Genomic DNA, 19,294 nt, shown 5'->3' on the forward strand with positions numbered 1-19,294 from the left:
TAGACTCCCCCAGAACTGGACGGCTGAGACGGCAAAGGACTTGGGACCCTTTCTGATGCTTTTTTCAGAAGACGAATTAAGCTCTGTTGCCACAAAGGTACCTCTTGTGTCCCATCCTTGGAAGGTGGAAGGGATTTGAAGGCACAGAGAAAGTGTGGTCAGTTGACCACTGGGTTTACTGCCTGTTTGCTTTCTGGAACCTTCCTCCCTGCCTCAGAGGGCTCAGGTGTTTCCAGCTCTGCTCCAGGATGCCCAGGGGTTGGGAAAAGGGAGTAAGGCAGCAGCAAAACCAACTCTGGGCTTTTCACACGGCCTTCGGGGCAGCTGTGCCCAGACTAGATGCTGTAGGCCAGCGACAACCCTGCTGTCCACAAGCTTCCCACATGCAGGCCATGTTTGCACGCCTACACACAACACTGCCATAAACACACGCACACCTGTGTCCAGCGTGTGCAGTCACATTTCATCCCAAACCAAATCCTTATGAAGCATTGCCTTTGGGCACACACTTTGTTTGGAGCAGCTCTCCAAAGGTTAGACAGCGTAGCGCTCAGGCTACCTGGAGCTGCTGCTTCTCACCATGAAGGTCTGAAACTCCCGAAGAGGGAGCTCCAAAGTGCAAGTGCAGTTTTCTTTAAGGCCTGCGCCGGGAGACACCATGCTACCATTTTCCATTGGCCAAAGCAAGTCACATGACCAAGCTCAGCCTGGGGGGGGGAGCCGGAAGTAGTCTCCTTCCTGCGGAAGTGGAGGGCGGGAGGGAGTAAGGGGTTGCTGGATGACATTCAGGGGGACCGCAAGGCGCATGCCCACACTCTCATCCCTGTACGTGTGTACGCAAGGTGTACGTTGGCCTACGTACGTGCTCAGCGGCACCAGACTACACCGCGGGTCACCCACGTTCACCCCCGGCGTGCATTCCGGCGTCCAGGCGTGGCCGCATCGTCTTCGGGGGTGTCCGGACGTACAGTCCTAGCAGCGGATGCTTGTATATCATATACTTATCTCATCTTCTGAAAATCGGTTTTTGAAATCGAAAAAGTTTAATCTCAGTTTTTATAGTTAAATCTCAGACACACAGTGCAGGGTTAAAAAAGGTTACGTTGCAAAAGCCTGCCTATGGTAGGATAGGAAATAAATCTTAGATTTTTTTTCACTATGAAAATGCTATAATGGGGGGCGCCTGGGGGGGGCTCAGTGGGTGAAAGCCTCTGCCTTCAGCTCAGGTCATGATCTCGGGGTCCTGGGATCGAGCCCCACGTCGGGCTCTCTGCTCAGTGGGGAGCCTGCTTCCTCCCTCGGCCTGCTTCTCCACCTACTTGTGATCTCTGTCTGTCAAATAAATAAAATTATTAAAAAATACAGAATGGAAAATACCATTCACTCTGCTGTGCATTTTCATTTTTTTAAAAAAAGATTTTATTTATTTATTTATTTGATAGAAATCACAAGTAGGCAGAGAGGCAGGCAGAGAGGAGTGGGGGGAGGGAAGCAGGCTCCCCGCTGAGCAGAGAGCCCGGATTCGGGGCTCCATCCCAGGGCCCTGAGATCATGACCTGAGCCAAAGGCAGAGACTTTAACCCACTGAGCCACCCAGGGACCCCAAGTTTAGTGAAAGTTTAAAAACAATGCCAGACCAAAACAGGGTAGGCTCCCCTGCATTTCTGATAGATCTTACCAGGTTGCTCCGGTAATTCTGCACCATTTAACCGTCTCACAGAAGAGCAAACATACGCATTTACTGCATTTTGCTCAGCATTAAACCTTATCGCTTCATCTTATTTTTAAGCGTTATCACTTTCTTTTATTTTTGGTAATCGGATGGGTGAAAAACAATAAGTACTCGAGCTATCGAACGTTTATTGGATTGCTAATGGGGTTAAGAATTATTTTGGATGATTCTTTATGGAGACCGAATTAGTTGGGCTCGGGGATAAATTTAAAGAATAAGCTGCTATAGAAGAAACACAACCCCTGAGGGACCAAGTAGTATCACAGTGTAAATCTGTGTTTAATGTCCTTTAATTATTATGTGTTCCTCCTCCGGCCTCTTCTTTCCTGCACACAGTTTCCTGATATCCTTCAGCAGACAGTGTCCAAGACAGCCGGGACCTTGCCCCCGCAAGGATTCCTCCGGGCTGTCTTTGAATCTCTCCGGAACAGCAGGGAGAAGAGCCCCAGCTCGGCCCCCAGCCCCGGTGAGTGTTTCCGGGGTGTCTCAGCCGGAGCCAGGGCGGTGGTCTTTGGCCGAGTCCCTGACATCCAGAGGGCTCCTTTGTCCAGGGGGCTGCATGCAAAGTGGGCAGAGCAGCAGCATGGCAGAAAGCCACGAGCCAAAGAATGACCCCTGTAGTAAAGGAATTTGGAAACCGTCTTGGGCTCCTTACCCAGGCCAGTCACTTAAATGGGGATCACACGTGGCAACAAACATTTCAAAAGAATTGACTTAAAGGGTATATATAGATGGCTGAGTGCCAGTGTTTTACAGGGCTGGGGCCAGGCTGTGAAGCCTGGATCTGTTGCTTACTGGCCGTGGGACTTTGGGTAAGCCCTTTAACCTCTCTGTGCCTCGGTGTTCATCCTCCCCGTAAGATGGGGAGAATGAGAGTCCTTACCTCCTTAGGTTGTCACGAGGGTTAGTGGACTGGAACCTGTCAGGCTGTTCACAACAGTGCCCGGGCAATGTAGGAAGTGCTCCAGAGGTGTTCGCTGTGTTTATGACTTTCATGCACCCACTGAGCACAGACCTGTGCCAAGCAGGCAGAGACGAGGTTAATCAGACCCAATAATAATTATAAGACTAATAGCTGGCAGCCGGTGCTTGCTTTCTGTCCTGCCAAAATAATTATGGAGTACTGAGCGTGTGGACAAAAACAAAAATCCCTGTGCTCGCAGAGGACAAGGGGCTGGGCCGTGGGGGCAGGCACCCAGCAGTAAATCACACACACACAGTAAAAGATGTCGTTTTTTTGTGGGATGATAAGTGCCAAGAAGGAAAATAAAGCCAGGCAAGGAGAGGGTCAGTGAGTGGGGATGGGGGTGGGGAGTTATAATTTGCAAAAAGAACTGTGGAAGTGGGTTTCGCTGAGAAGAGGACATTTCAGGAAAGCCCCAGGGAGCGCGGGGGCGGACTGTGTGGACATGCGTCGGAGTCTTCCAGGCAAATGGAAGTGTAACAGGAACAGAACGGAACGGGGTGTGAGAGACATTGTGGCTGGACTGCACGAGAGACAGGGCCCTGTAGGGCTTTATGAAGGAAGCCCGAAGGACTTTCTTTGTCTTTGTCTTTTGGTTGGGGTTTCACGGAAGCACCAAGCAAAGAAGTGTCACAGTCTGATTCATGTTGATCTTGGGCGGTCCTCTCTCCGTGTACTTCTGTCCTGGGCTTGCTCCCATTTTCTTGACAAGGGAAACTGAGGTGTAGAGAGAGAGAAAGAGGCTTGGCCAAAGTCATGGAGTGAGCAATGCAGCTCTGGGATTGGTACCCAGAGCTGGCGATGATCGCCACTCGCTCCTCCTGCCCTCACAGCCCAGCGGTGCACTCGTCACATGGCAGGTGTCCTGCTCTGTGCGTGTGGGTGTGCAGAAGGGGGACCCGTCACACTCTGGGGAGGACGCTCTGCCATGACTGCATCCCTGGAGTTTTCTTTCGTGGTTCTGGGTACTCATTACTGCTGTGCTTGTAGTAATTAATGGCGTAGCAGAATGACTGGTTGGTTTCATTTTAATTTGTGTGTGTGTGTGTGTGTGTATTCATTTAACAAATACTTGCTAAACACCTACTATGTGCCAGGCAGGGACCACAGCAGGAAAAGGCCAAGTTCCTGCCGCATGGTATAACCATTTGGTTCCTCTCTAATTCTAATTCACTGGATCCCGTTTTCATTGGAAAGTCGGGTGGAGTAGGGTTGTGTCTTTTGTGGTAAAAATGCTTGAGGACCACGTGTGGCGACCTGGGTTTGGCCTGCTTTCACCTCCTGGAGTCCAGTGAGTTGCCGCTGAGAGGCAGTGAGGAGGGAGTGGTCACGGCTTGGGCGTGGTCTGGCTGGGGGGTGCTGGTCATTTTGTGCTCCTCAGGGGTGGACCGCCGCTAAGACAGGAGAGCCAGGATTGCTCTTTGGATGAGGAGCTTTGAGTTCTCTCCCAGTGGAGCAACAAGGGAGAAATATCAAATTCGTGTGTTGATGATGTTAACTGGTTTAACCACGTTGAGATTCAACTCGGTCAAAGACTGAAATGGATGGGTTTCTCCGGTTGCCAGACCCATTTCTCCTCTTTCCCAGGAAGTGGGAAGGGCATAGCCCCCACGATGCCAAATCATTCTTCCTTCCCACACTTGAAGATTTTATTTATTTACTTGAGAGAGAGCATGCCCAAGCATGCACACACACACACACACACACACACACACACACACACACCTGTGGGATAGAGAAACAGAGGGAGAGGGAGAAGCAGACTCCCTGCTGAGCATGGAGCCCGACGGATGTGGGACTCGATCCCAGGACCCCAGGATCATGACTCGAGCCAAAGGCAGACGTTTAACAGACTGACCCACTCAGGCATTCCACCCTTACCACATTCTTTTTTTCCTTGTGATTCTGGAAGCCTTAACTTTGGGTTGCAAATAAATGCCTGAGGTGGCAGCTGCTGGTAACATAACTAACAAAGATAGCTAGCAAGTATTGAGTGCTTACTGTATACCTGGTATTATTCTAAGTGCTTCATATATAATAATAATACATTTAATCCTTCCAAAAATTTGATGAGATAATTCTGTCCTCATTTTATTGACGAGGGAACTGAGGCAGAGAAGGGTTAAAGAGCTTTGGATGTGAATCTGAAAACCAGAACTGTTCACCGCCAGCTCTCATTGTCCTCCAGGCAATTTGGAGCCCCACTGTAGTGCTGCAGAGCTCCTACTATGTGCATGCATGTGGCCTCCCAAAAGTTTGGCATTTCCCTGATTTTGTAATTAGCAAGAAGTGCCGGAAGTGGGATTCAAGCTTCCCCCGCGACCCTGCTCTCAGTGTCTGTGCTGTGCTGCCCCTCCTGGGTAAATCTACCCAGACAAGGAGATTACTCATTTCAGTAAAGACTAACATTCCCTGAAGCTCTCTTCCCTCTGTTCCTCCCCGTTCTTGAGGTTGCCACGGAGTCACGGCTCCTTCTTCTGGTGACATCCTAAAGTTGGCGGAAGCCAATGCCTGCTGGGCCCCCGCCGACCTGCTCTGCATGGAGGAATCCACGTTCATCCGGAACGTGGAGCTTCTGGGGGCCGTCAGGGGTTTCAGGCCGCCTCAGCTGATGACCCTGAAGGAGAAGGCTGTACAGGTAAAGCCCACCTCAGGGAGGGAGCATTCAAGAGAGGGAAAACCCCAGCATGACGGTCCCAGCACTTCCGTGCACGGAGCCCACCGCAGGGAGTTTTCACGGGCGCAGCAGGTTCTCCCCATCATCACCTGGGTGTCATAAGTGTGCGCTCCGCATCTGAGAATTTTCTCGTTCCTCCCTCTCGGGCTGTGGCAGAGAACAGAGATGTGTCTTGGCATCTCATGGACACTCAGTAGAAGTTCTGTGGATGTTCTGGTGCCCCTGACTGAGACAGTTTCCAGGGCTGGTGTCTTGTCTTTCTCCGCTCGGAGAACCGCAATTGCCGCTTACAGCAGGTTTTCTCAGAATCCTTTGGAAACGTGTGGAAAACAGCAGAAAGGAGTGAAAAGGGGACTACGAGCCTTTTTTTCCATCTTTATAAATTTCCCTTTGAGTGGCTTGTTTCAGCCATTTGAATAGTTGTAGAGTATCTGGTTATCCCTGTGGGATTAAGACAGTAAGTTCCTTTTATAACTCATTTTTATATAAAGGACCCAAGTTTATTGTAGAAAAGTTAGAAAACAATAAAGAAAATCTTTCATAATCTTCTACCCAGAGCCAGAGATAAGCACTGTTAAGATTTTGATATAATCACCTGAATTTCCCCAGACTTCTGTGTATATTGTATCAGATGTATTTATATATTTCATGTATACTCACATACATGTTAGAAAAATATAGTGTCATGCCTACCCCTATTCAGTAACTTGCTGTCTACACCCAACAGTATAAACACATATTTTTCCATATCAGAAATATAAATTTATATCATTTTATAGCATTTTAAACAGTCGTGTATTTCATTTTATGATTGGTACCTTTTTTCTGGTCCTTGTTTATTGAGCAATTATTATTGAGCAAATTGGTAGACTTTTAGGTTGCTTATATGTTTTTAATGCCTCAGGGTACCTATTTGTACATATTTTGGGGGGGCATTTATCTCATTATTTACTTAGGCTAGATTCCCTGAGGTGGAATTCTGGGGTCAAGTCATACAAGTATCTTTTTTTTTTTTTTAAAGATTATTTATTTATTTATTTATTTGACAGAGATTACAAGTAGTCAGAGAGGCAGGCAGAGAGAGAGGAGGAAGCAGGCTCCCCGCAGAGCAGAGAGCCTGATGTGGGGCTCCATCCCAGGACCCTGAGATCATGACCGGAGCTGAAGGCAGAGGCTTAACCCACTGAGCCACCCAGGCACCCCAAGGCATACAAATATCTTAAGAACTATTGATACACATAACCAAATTCCCCTCCAAAAAACATCTTCCCCCACATCCCTTGATGTCATTGTCCTTGTCATCTTAGGTGAAACCTTAGTCCACTGGCCAGGGATCCTTTATGGGGCCAAATCAAAATGAGGGCCAAGAAATCAGACCAATAAAGTCCCATGATATAAAGTTGTTCTGTTTGTGTGTTTTGTATGTATGTATATATATGTTCATGTAGATGTATGTATGTGTATATACATGCATTTATGTACATATATGTATGTATATATTAAAGCTAATGCAGTTGTCTTTTTCTTATTGATTTATAAGAGAACTTTATATATTAAAGAGCTTTACCCTACATCTGTTTAAAATACTATTAGTAATGGTCAGTCTAATCTGGATTTTTTGGATTTTTTTTTTTTTTTTTTTTTTCATTTGAAGGTTTGGGACATGCCTTCTTACTGGAAAGAATACCATATCGCCTCGCTGGGGCGCATTGCTCTGGCTCTTAATGAGAGTGAGCTGGAGCAGCTGGATCTCAGCTCCATCGACACTGTGGCTTCCCTAAGCTGGCAGACAGAATGGACGCCAGGACAGGTGGGTAGATGCTGGTTGATCTTTTAAATATTCCATTTCTTTCTTAATTTTGCATGTATTTTCCTTTATGTCCTGGAACATACAGTATTTATAATAGCTGCTTTAAAATCTTTGCTGCTAATTCTGTCATCAGTTATTTCTGAGTCTGTTTCTGTGGGCTAAGTTTTATCTTAGTCACGGGTTATGTATTTTTATTTCATATGCAAGGCTGGTAATTTTGACTGGTTAATGGACATTGCAAATTTTACATTTTTTGATTTAGTTGTACTCCTTTGATGGATATTGGGTTTTGTTCTGGCACTCATTCATTCATTCATTTATATGTTTTTAAACATTTTTTAAAATTTAAATTCAATTAATTAGGGATGCCTGGGTGGCTCAGTTGGTTAAATGTCTGCCTTCAGCTCAGGTCGTGATCCCAGGGTCCTGGGATCCAGTCCCACATTGGTCTCCATGCTCCGTGGGGAACCTGCTTCTCCCTTTGCCTCTGCTCTAACCCTCCCTCTCTCTCTCTCCAAAGAATAAATAAATCTTTAAAAATAAATAAATTCAATTAATTAACATATAATGTATTACTGGTTTCAGAGGTAGAGGTCAGTGATTCATCAGTCTTAATTTTTTTTTTTAAAGATTTTATTTATTTGACAGAGATCACAAGTAGGCAGAGAGGTAGGACCCCTCTGTTCTGGCTGGTGGGCACATGTTCTCTCTCCAACTCCATATGGGCTCTGAGAATTGTTCAGCCTATCGCTTTCTGAAGCTCCTTCCTGATACTTAATGTGGATTTTCCTCTTGGTCTGTGTAGAGAGGTCAGTGCTCAGCCAGAGAGGGAAGACCTCTCTTTCTCTTCTGCCAAGTTTCTCTTCTGTTGTTCTCTTTCTCTGAAGTTTCTTACTCTCCAGTACTTTCCCCCACAGATTACAGGTGCCCTGGCCTCTCTGACCTTGGGTCTCTATGTTCTCAGCTCAGCTGGACCCCTGGGTTTGTTTGGGTGCCGTTTCCTGCTCCCTGGCCTGAAAAGTGCTTCTGGGCAGGAAGCAGGGGCAATTTTCAGGCCCTCCTTATTTATGTTCCCACTGTCGGGATCGTAGTCCTGTGTTCTCCATTTTCCAGGGTCTGAATATCATCGTTTCATAGATGTTGTTCTGAATTCTCATTGCTTAGGAGATTGGTTTCCGTGTCAGTTAATCCCTCCTGCGTTAAAGAAATTCTTTCCAGAATTTAATTGTTTCTTTCGACTGGGAGGGATGTTAACCCGCCATATTGCTAGAAAGGAGGGTCTTGGCTGCTCCACGGTGTCTTCCGGGTCAGGCAGCCCTCCCTCGGTGGCCATTTTCAACACTGGCTTTACATATTATCTCATCCGCATCCTCATAAAAAAAAAAAAAGTGCCCCTCTTGCGTGCATTTTTGAAAAAGTCCCAGCGTTAACTCCATTTATGCCATTACCACCCCCAGCAGTGACTGTGGTCAGGAGTAGACTACGTCGGCTGGCCAGGCGTGCGTGAGGGAGTGGGGTCCATCTCAGCATGACCCTATGAATTGACAGTGGGGAATTGGGAGGTGGGGAGGCTGCTTAAGGCCCCAAAAGACGTCAGTGCCCCAATCCCTGCGGGCTTTGAAGATGTTTCCTTATGTGGCAAAGGGATTTTACAGATCTGATTAATGTAAGCCTCTTGAGATGGGACAGTTCTCTTCATGAGTCCAGCGTAATCACAGGGGTCCTCAGGAGAAGGAGACAGGTGGCCATGTGACAAGAGAAGCAGAAGGACACTGAGAAAGAGTCGAAGGCACCAGGCTGCTGATTCTGAAGATGGAAGATGTGGCCCCAGGCAGCCTCTGGAAGCTAGAAAAATCGAGGAGATAAATCCTCTCTAGAGCCTCCAGAAAGAGCGCACCCTGCCGATCCATTTTAGGACTCAGGACCTTCTAAAACTGTAAGGGAATAAATCTGTGTTGTGTTAAGCCACCGAATTTACGGTGGTTTCACTTGTCACAGCAGCAAGGGGAAACAAATACAGGACGGTTCGCCCAAAGAAGAGCATGGTGTTCTCAAACAATGGTGGGACGGGTGCTGGGCAGGCAAAACCGATGCATATCCCCTGGTCACATGAGGTTTTCAGAGTCGGGATTGCCAGGTCCCCTAACTCTGAGTGGCACCATTCAAACACAGCACGATGTGAATTGTACCCACCGCCTGGCAGCATGGAGAACCCTGGCCATGAGGATCGCCAGAGTCCATACACGTGAAACGTTTTGAACAATGCCTGGCACATAAGTATTCAGTGAAAAGTAAGTGTTTTCATTGTGGTGGTGGCTGATGCCATCGTCATCGTCACAGTCACCACCACATTTCCTCTCTCTGGTGTCTCGCCTCGTTTGGGGTAGATGGTCTAAACTCAGCAATCTGAGGTTCATGCCCTCCTGACATTCGATAATGATGGATCTTGACTATTTGAGAAGTGCCCTGTCACCCTTCGGATATTAAAATCCTTCTAGTCACAGTCTGGGAGAAAACGGAAAAAATATATCCAGCATAGGAACCAGAGCTCCCTCTCTCCCTTTGCAACAATTTTAATTCCCATGGATGCCAGTGAGATTTATCAATATGTTTGAAGAGGATATGAAAACCTAACATTTGCATATATCATTTGCAGTCACTTCCTCAACTTTCGCTCCCAATCAAACCCTTAAATGCATGTTTCTAGATTAATAGTCAGACCTGGTGGAACCACATTAACAGAGTTCAGTTTAAAAACCAATATAAGGGGAGAAAAAACTATTAGAGAAGCCAGAGGGATGAACAGAGAAATTGAAATCTTACAGCTATTCATTTTCCAGAGGGTTAATATTGCCTAAAAGTGTTAGTATTAATTGTCTTGGAATCATTACAGATACACTGGTCCAGTCATTCGAGTAAATATATTTTGGCTTATCACCTTGCAGGCTGAGCTTGCATTTTCCAGGTTTCAGTGGCAAGGACAATTGAATACCACATCTTCAAAGTAATTTTATTTGAATTGTATTTTCGCACTTTCATTTTAAAATGGGCATGCCTGATGGTCGGGGAGCACGGATTGTTATGAACCAACTAGTGAAACCTGATTGTGAAGCCTTAATAGGAAAAGTTCAAAAGCGACCTCCAATCTCTCTCTTTCTTCTCTTCGTACCCAAACGTCTTCGCTGTCTAAGTGCACAGGCTCTGGAGTCGGAACGCCTGGGTTTTCATCCTAGCACAGTCATTTGCCAGCTGAGTAGCAGAGGTTTACTTTACCTCTCTGGGCCTCAGCTTCCTCATCCGTGAGAACGAGAATAATATAATGCTTCACAGGGTTGGGTCGCCCAGGTGGCTCAGTCGGGTAAGCGTTTGTCTTTGGCTCAGGTCCTGCGATCTAGGCCCACATTGCCTCAGCGGGCTCCTTGCTCAGCGGGGAGCCTGCTTCTCCCTCTGCTGCTGCTCCCCATCCTTCTGCTCCCTCTCTCTTTCTCCCTGACCAAAAAAACAAAGTTAAAAAAAATATTTCACAGGGTAGTTGTGAGGGCTAGATGAGTGCTGGTCCGTGCAAAAAGTCAGTAAATATCAGGTATTATTATTTTGGATGTACACTCCCATTCGGACACCTTGAACTCTGAGTGTGGTATTACTGAAACTCCCCTGTGGAGCCTGCGAGTTTTGTAATCACTGAGAGCAATTTGGTAAAGACACTGATCAGTCTGATTTGCAGAAACAGGAAATCTCCCTGAAGCCAATCCATCCTGGGAAAGCAGCAATCTGATGCTATTTCAAAAGAGCATATATATTGCCTACAACTGCTTCAGATCACTGACTCAGAAATTCACTCATTCATTTAAAAAGTCCTTATCGGGGGGCGCCTGGGTGGCTCAGTGGGTTAAGCCTCTGCCTTCGGCTCAGGTCGTGATCTCAGGGTCCTGGGATCGAGCCCTGCATCGGGCTCTCTGCTCAGCGGGGAGCCTGCTCCCTCTTTATCTCTGCCTGTCTCTCTGTCTACTTGTGATCTCTCTCTCTCTCTCTGTCAGATAAATAAATAAATATTTTTAAAGTCCTAATTGGACTGAACTGTGTGCCAGCCTTCGTGCCAAGTGGTAGGGATACGATGGTGAACTAGCTGGGTATGTTGTGGGTCTCTGGGGATTCTCCTTGGTGATACAAGACCAAAAAAGGGAGAACAGTGAAAAATGTTTTAAAACTGTGATAATTGATAACAGAAAAGGGACAAAGTGTTCATAGAACTATGGAGGGAGGCTGTCTGAAGTCCGGGAATCAGGCAGTCTTCTCTGGAGCGATAGCATTTCGACAGACCTGGGGGACGGGAAGGCAATGGATGAAAAGCGGAAAATCAGTGCAGCATTTCGCAATCTTTGCCACCACTTTCTCAGCACTGTAATGGTTCTAACCGTGTGATCGGATGAACCGATGGTAAGAGGAGATGGGAACGCGCACTGTATCCTTGTGACCCTCCTTCCAATTCAGATGTTTGTCTTTGGATGACTCCTTCCCAGCTTTGGGAAGCATTTGGGGAGCACGGATTGTTGGACTTGCCACTATGAGCACTGAGGGATCCAGACTTTATTCCACAGTTCATCTCTGAAGGATTGACTTGAATCCTTCCTTAGGTCCAACATCGGTAGGTCAAATGAATCAGGGTTCATTGCGTTCCAAGTGGCAGAAAAACCAACTCAAAGTGGCTGGACCAGGCAAAGAAATTTATTGGCTCCTGTAACTGCAAAGTTCACGTGTAGAGTTCAGGTATGGTTGGATCCAGAGTCTTCGTCACTGTGGTCAAGGATATGTCTCTCACCATTTTTTTGATCCTGCTTTCCTTTGTGCTGGCTTCAGTCAGAGGCAGGCTCTTTCCATATGGTGAATTTTAGCAGATCTAGGTGATTATGCTTCCAAGGTCCAGTCCACAGTAAAGAATGTTGTCCTTCCAGAGAATGAAGACCGTCTTATTCCCCTGTACCAATGAGGACATCCTTAATCATTCCATCCAAAGTCCATGTTGGTTTGGATTGGATCCCAGGCCCAATCTAGAGCAAATCATGGCAGCCAGGCCAAGAGATGACTTCAGACTAGTCAGGACTGGGCCAAACATAGCATCACCCCTGGAACTCAGAAGGCAGTTAGCTCCACCTGGACCACATGAAGTAAGAGTGTGGGAAGGGAAACTCTCCAGGGAAAGTCATGAGCAATGAATGGCTACTGTGCAAGAATTTCAGGGACCCTACCCAACAACCCCCTTAAATTAAAGCTCACTGATTAAATCCCTTGGTGGTTTTCAATACCAAAGGATTTGTGATATTATTCTCTGAAATCGAAGAGAGAAGGATAAGTCTATCAATGTAGGACTTTACAGAAAGGAAAATTCACTGGGGTTGAGCTCATCAGGGAAGACCAGGAAGAAGGTGACATTTGACTCGGAACCCCCAGCCCCCCAATAAAAAGATGGTTGGATTTTGACAGTTGGGAAGGCAGAAAACACATTTCAGATGGAGGGATGGATTTGAGCAAAGGCAAAAAAGCGAGCTATTAAAAGGTTTTGTCAGAAAGTTCTGAAAACTTACGGTGCCTGGGGGGCTCAGGTTATGATCCTAGGGTCCTAGGATCAAGTCCTGCATTGGGCTCCCTACTCAGAGGGAGAGACTACTTCTCCTGCTCCCTCTGCTGTCTCCCTCTGTCTTCCTTGTGCTCTCTGGCATTTCTCTCTCTCTCTCTCTCTCTCTCTCTGTCAAATAAATAAATAAAATAAAAAGTTCTGAAAACATGCTGAAACAATTTGGATCCTGATGCGGGAGAACTTAAATGAGCAAACTATCTGAAGGTCATGAGTGACTGAAGAAAATATGCTAGCGACATAGACATGGGATACGGTTCCTTTAGTGCTGGTGGAGGGTATGAGAGTTTCACTGCCGAAACACTCCTCTGTGGATGAGGAGACATACTCACGAGAAGCAGCACCTTAGGGACATGAACACGGAGGCAGGGGCTAGGATAGTTTGGGATGGGGGGGTGCGTCCAGAGTAGAAAATGGGGGATTGGTTGGTAGACTCTGGCTATAGCTCAATTATCCCCTCAAGCCTTAGGGTTTTCATCATCCCTGGATAGTTCCTCTGTTACTCTCCCTTATTGTTCTAGGCTAGATCCATCCTGCAAGGATTCCTGGAGGATTCAGGCTACAGTATCCAGGATCTGAAGAGCTTCCATCTACTAGGACTTGGTACAACCCTGTGTGCTATGAACGCCACCGAAATCTCACTCATAAAGATCTCAGAATTCAGGTAACCAACTCAGTAGTGGTCAAAATGGTAAATGGTTGATTGGCCAGTCCATTCATTTAGCAAGATGTCTTTTCCTTCCTGATGTTTTGCCACCTTTCTGGGTTAAGATAAAGAGTAGAATCAGCTGGATCCGTTCTGGATGCTGAGCCGACCTACCTTCTGCACAACCCGTCGTGTCTGGAGAGCCTCCCAGGCTCACTCTGTACCCTTCCCTCTTAACCAGGGCGGTGGTGGCCAGAATCGGGACCCTGCTCTGCAGCACCCACGTCTTGGCCGAGTTTAAGAGGAAGGCAGAAGTTGTATTTGGGGATCCCACCGAGTGGTCCAGCTCTGTCCTGCAGGAGCTCGGGACAATGGCAGGTGAGAGCATACCTCCTCTCCCTTTCCAACCTGAAATCTGGGGACAAAAGCAAAAAAACAAAACAAAAAAAAACAAAAAATAATAATAACAATAAAAGAATGCTTGGCTGTATGTAGTGAACATCTCTAAAGTTACAGCCGAATCTAGATTTGTGACTTGAGGCTGCAGATGGGGAGCTCCACAAATCTCTTTCAGCAAGCTCTCTCGGGGGTTCTTGCGCACACTCAAGTGGTTTAGGATGTGATTTAACTGACTTCTAAATAGTTTTATACACAATCTGATATTGCATAAAGTGAAGGTCCTTCTGGGCATACTTTTCGTTGGAGGAGACCAATCAGGGCTAATGCGACCCACTTTTATTATTATTTTTTTTAATCAGGAGTTGATTAAGGAAGTTGATTCTCTGGTGTGATTTTCAAGGCTTTTTGTAAGGACTAACGCTTGCCTAGAACACACAGATCTGCACATTATGCAGCACCATTAATAAAACAAGTGGGGTTCCGATGGCTTGATCTAAACCCTCGTGATTCCTTTTTCTCCCCAGCTGGATTAACTAAGGAAGAGCTCCAAATGCTGGACAAGGATTTGATGCCGTATTTCCAGCCATCAGCAATCAAATGCCTTCCTGATGAGATATTCAAAGTAGGTACTTGGTTCTTCAAGGAGAATAGGAGCTTGACCCCATTTCCGATCACATCGGGGAACAGATGGCAGGCCTTGGATTCTAGGGGTTTGCAAACAGATTTCTGCTGATAGGGCCAGAAGAGAGAGGCATGCCAACAATGAATGGGTCACAAGATAATTTTTGGTTTAAAAACTTTTTTTTCCCCTTAAATTTTTATGTTTTAATTTGTATTTATTTTTATGGTTGTCCTCTCTTTATAGCAAGGTATTGATTTTCTATTTATGATGGTATGACAGTCTCATATTTCTTTGTCTAAAACCCTTGGGGACAAATACATTTCAGAATTCAGAATTTTCCAGATTTTAAAAAGATCACTCTGTGAATCTCCTGTATGTAATTTAACACCCCCAGCAGGGTCTGGGGAAGCACATTATACATTAATATTTCTATGAAGAAGTCAATGATGCCACACTAATTGAACTAAATAGAGACTACAAATGGCCTTATATCATTTCAAGGTTTTGCAGGCAAATAAGTTTGTCTTCAACTTTGGGAAAAACATTCAATTTTAAGCTTTTTTTTTGGACTTCAGAATGGCTGATTAGGGATTATGGACCTGTATAACATTTCCTTTTTAAATAAATTGAAGTAGGGGCACCTGGGTTGCTCAGTGGGTTGAAGCCTCTGCCTTTGGCTCAGGTCATGATCCCAGGGTCCTGCGATCAAGCCCCGCATCGGGCTCTCTGCTCAGCGGGGAGCCTGCTTCCTCCTCTCTCTCTGCCTGCCTCTCTGCCTACTTGTGAACTGTCTGTCAAATAAATAAATAAAATCTTTTTAAAAAATTGAAGTAAAAATATTCTAGTTGATTTAAAGAAAAGCATTGAGAAAACCTCAACAGGACAGGTGAGAAACGACTATGGAAGAAATTGAGGAGGAGGCATTAGATCCACTGAGGTTAGGGAAGCAGGGTGGTCTTTGGGGCTTGCTGTCTCTGGGGCCCCATACAAGCTTCGGGGAGTGTTTGGTGGGGACAGCCTGCTCTGATGAGGAGTGGCCCTGGTGTTCTCGCTTGCTGGGCAACTTGGAAATAAATTCTATCCACCACAACTGTGGAAGACACACAAATGAGGTCGGACAGACTCCTATGATGCCACATCCCTGGTTCATTTCAAGACCAATAGCCGACCTTGAATGACTTCACAACACAGGACAGTTTCCAGCACAGAGCAGGTGAAATAGCTGTTTGGGGGAGAAATAAACAGTAGTCCTGAAGGCTGCAGGACCTCCCCACGGGGGGTTTCTGCAAGAACAGCGGAAGCTTGGTTCTGGATGCTGGCATGTTGCCAAGCACTTTCCCCCTGTCTTGTTTGGAGCACTCTGTGGTAGTTTCCTTGTTTGGGGATTTGTCTTTCTCAGAAACTCCTAGGTGTACCTGGGGACGCACTGGTGAAGGTGTATAACCTCGTGCCTGTAGTTGAGGAGTAACATGAGACAGCAGAACCTGAGGTGAATAAGCTGAGCCCTGACTAAGTGTGGAAGCTGCTGCTTATCTCCAGCACACCCAGGCAGGGTGGCAATGTGGGCTCAATATTGCTGGATCTTCCTTTTATTTTTTTACTATTATTTTATGTAAGATTACAGAGCTCTCCATTTTCCTATGAAACCTGCTAATAATTAAATGTTGGTGACCACTTCGAATTTTTTTAAAAATTTATTTTAATTTTATTTTTAAAAGATTTTTATTTATTTATTTTTTCGACAGAGATCACAAGTAGGCAGAGAGGCAGGCAGAGGGAGAGAGAGAGGGGGAAGCAGGCTCCCCATCAAGCAGAGAGCCCTATGTGGAGCCCAGGACCCTGAGATTGTGACCTGAGCTGCGGGCAGAGGCTTAATCCACTGAGCTGCTCAGGCGCCCATGAATTTATTTATTTTTATTATTTTTTAGATTATTTTTATTTTTAAAACACAGTCCAATAGGCTTAGAGGTTCCATCTAGTTGCAAGGCAGTTGCATTGGAAAAACAGGCAATTTGTAGAATACAGACTCTTATGTTAATGGACGGTGGAAGTTGTAAGCCAGAAGTGTACCTGTGTGTGTGTGTGTGTGTGTGTGTGAGGGAAGAGGTGATGCTGACCTTGCATGACAGGTTAGCTAGGTCGGAGGGAGGAATAGTGTTCCAGGCAGGAGAAAGGGCACAGCAAAGATGCTGCCGCCTGGGGTCTACGAACATGGATGCTCATTCTCCTGCAGTGAAGAGTGTCCGGGGGAGGCAGCTGGACAGGTGGGCTTGGCCCAAAGTATGAGGGCCCACTGCCATATTTAGGAACTGGAACTGTGTCCTGGAAGTGGGGGGCAGGGAAGAATTCTAGGCAGAGGAATGACACGGTTCCAGGGAGGCATCTCCGTAGACAGGGAAGAAGAAGAGTAAAGGAGGAAAGAGGAGTGGGTGAAGGGGCATAGCCCACTTCCCAGAATCTTTGGGGCCCTTAGAAAATAAGCGGCATGACTTGAGACGCCTCTCTACGAATTGGGAATCCTGCCATCTCTGCCATCCCGTCTCATTCCAGACCCACTGGAACTAGCCACCAAGTCCTCTGAGCTAGAAGCAGCTTCAGTAAATGTCTTGTTCAGGAGCATCGAAGACGCAGTGAACTCTGACTCTACTTCTAGTGACCATGACAGATGTCACTAATAGATTATCACACCTTTCCTCCACTGAGCCCTGGCAGGACTCACCCCCCCACCCCCCTTCCCCATGTTCTGCAGGCAGTCACACCAGAGGATCAGGATCCACCCAGGAGAGGAGCTCTCTGCGCCATCCCGTGTCTAGTCCAAAAGCCCAGAGAGGCTGTGAAATCTTCTTGAGGTCACACAGCTAGTATGTGGCAGAACTGGGACACAGATTTAAACCTTTGGCCTTTAGGCTTATATCTTCTCCTCTATGTCAGTATTTCTCCGGTGGGGACTTGAAGCATCAGGGAAGTACCTTGTACTGAATTAAACAACATTAAGTCACACAGTGAGAAAATCATGACTTTCTTTTCAACTCTCCTTTAATGCTGATTACTTCAAGGAGGAAGGTCTCAGGTTGGAGCTAAAATGTCTTTAACCCTTATAACACTTCAAATCTCTTCTTCTTGATTATAAAAAAAAATTTTTTTTAAAGATCTTATTTATTTATTTGACAGAGGTCACAAGCAGGCAAGAGAGGCCACAGAGAGAGAAGCAGGCTCCCTGCTGAGCAGAGAGCCCAATGTGGAGCTCGATCCCAAGACCCTGGGACCATGATCTGAGCGGAAAACAGAGGCTTTAACCCACTGAGCACCCAGGCACCCCAACTTCTTGATTAATTTTTAAGAGATCTTGGGCTCAGACATCGTTGGCCAACACAGCTAGCTCGAATTCAATAATGTTCATTTCTTTTAGCTTATTGTTAATGGTTACTGATGGCAAGTCACTCCGGTCTTCCATTTTGGGAAATTTCCACCTAAAATTTTCCTTTTAAGAACGAAATGTGTTCGAGTAGTGGAAAGAACCATGTGATTTTAAGGGAAAATCTCCAGAGCACAAATGGTACACGGGTATGGCAAAGTTGTGCGGGCCCCGGGCGGATGACCAAGGTTTGGGAAGGCCGCGGAGGGGCACTTCTGAGGGCGCTGTGCCCTCTGTCCGCTGCAGGAGCTGTCCGTGGAGCAGATCGCCGCGCTGGGCCCGGAGAACGCCGCGGCCGTGACCCCAGCCCAGCGCCGGCGGCTCAGCATGCTGCAGCTGCAGAGCCTCCAGCGAGCGCTAGATGGCGCCAACCCTCGCGCCTGGCTGGACACGCCCCCGAGCGCCAGTCCCGCCCGGACCCCCTCCTCCAGTCCTCCTCCCGGTGAGCGGAAAACCCTCTGCTGGCGCCCCTACCCCTACACCGCTTCCTTGTCCCCTGCCCGGCGTGGGGCCGGAGGTTCCTAAGATTCAGAGTGGGGACTCACAGTCTTCAGAGAGTGCATTCCGAGGAAAATCCGAAGTCCCCCCCCAAGTGCGCGTACACGACTCTCAGGTCCCCCGGGGGGCGGGGGGGGACTTGTGAAACAGCCGGTTTCGGGGACCCCACCCCGAACTCGCTGAATCAGGATCTCTCAGGACGAAATGCATTTCAGCAGTTGCCCTGCATCCTACCTCCTTCTCACTGACCAGTACTAATTAATCAATTCAACCAGTATATCTTGGGCACCTCCTGTGGGTCCGGTCCGCAGCCGGAGCCGGGAACACAGAGATGAGCAAGGCAGGTAAGGCTGTCTTGTACACGAACAAGGGGCTTTCACATCTGGGCAGACCGGGAAGGAAGGAGGCAGAGGTAGGGGGTGGTGACTAGGGCTGGGCTAGGATAAGGGGGTTGGGCCTCTCTTCCTGCCCACTCTGTCACTTTCTTGTGACCCCTTCTATCTTTAGTGAGCACCATTTCTGGATGAGGCACCTTGTTGGATTCTGGGGAGACAGCAGTGACCAAGCCACGTGTGTCCTCAGTGCTCACTGAGCCCTCCATCGAGCAAGCGGGGGTGGGAAGGCGTTCATAGAATGGCGGTCGTGAGGCACTATGACAGGTTCTGTGACAGGGAACACAGGGGTGAGACAGCTGACATAGGCTTGGGGGGATTAGCCAGTGGGCAAATCTCCCTCCGTCTGCCCCAGCCTTCCCTTGGTGATGGAGAACTGGGGGATCCCCAATTTCTGCAGCCACAAATGGCCTGAGGTGGCATTTTAAGCAGGAGCCATGACCTTCGATTTACTACGATTGTTTTTTTTTTTTTTTTCTTTTTAAAGTTTACTTATTTATTTGAGTG

At 47.0% G+C, this 19,294-nt stretch overlaps 1 protein-coding gene across 1 annotated transcript in view; it reads left to right on the top strand.

Annotated features, from left to right (window-relative positions):
• Positions 1 to 19,294, top strand: part of OTOA (otoancorin) — a 61,141-nt gene that overhangs the window by 39,422 nt on the left and 2,425 nt on the right. Inside the window, exons 21-28 of the mRNA XM_013049727.2 lie at positions 4 to 97; positions 2,069 to 2,198; positions 5,147 to 5,334; positions 7,028 to 7,183; positions 13,337 to 13,479; positions 13,703 to 13,839; positions 14,385 to 14,482; positions 18,144 to 18,339. Of these exons, the coding sequence (XP_012905181.2) occupies positions 4 to 97; positions 2,069 to 2,198; positions 5,147 to 5,334; positions 7,028 to 7,183; positions 13,337 to 13,479; positions 13,703 to 13,839; positions 14,385 to 14,482; positions 18,144 to 18,339 (1,142 nt within the window). The remainder of the gene's footprint in view (positions 1 to 3; positions 98 to 2,068; positions 2,199 to 5,146; positions 5,335 to 7,027; positions 7,184 to 13,336; positions 13,480 to 13,702; positions 13,840 to 14,384; positions 14,483 to 18,143; positions 18,340 to 19,294) is intronic.

This window comes from Mustela putorius, unplaced genomic scaffold (genome assembly GCF_011764305.1).
Source record: "Mustela putorius furo isolate JIRA1106 unplaced genomic scaffold, ASM1176430v1.1 tig00004041_pilon_pilon_pilon, whole genome shotgun sequence".
In the NCBI taxonomy this organism is placed as follows: Eukaryota; Metazoa; Chordata; class Mammalia; order Carnivora; family Mustelidae; genus Mustela; species Mustela putorius.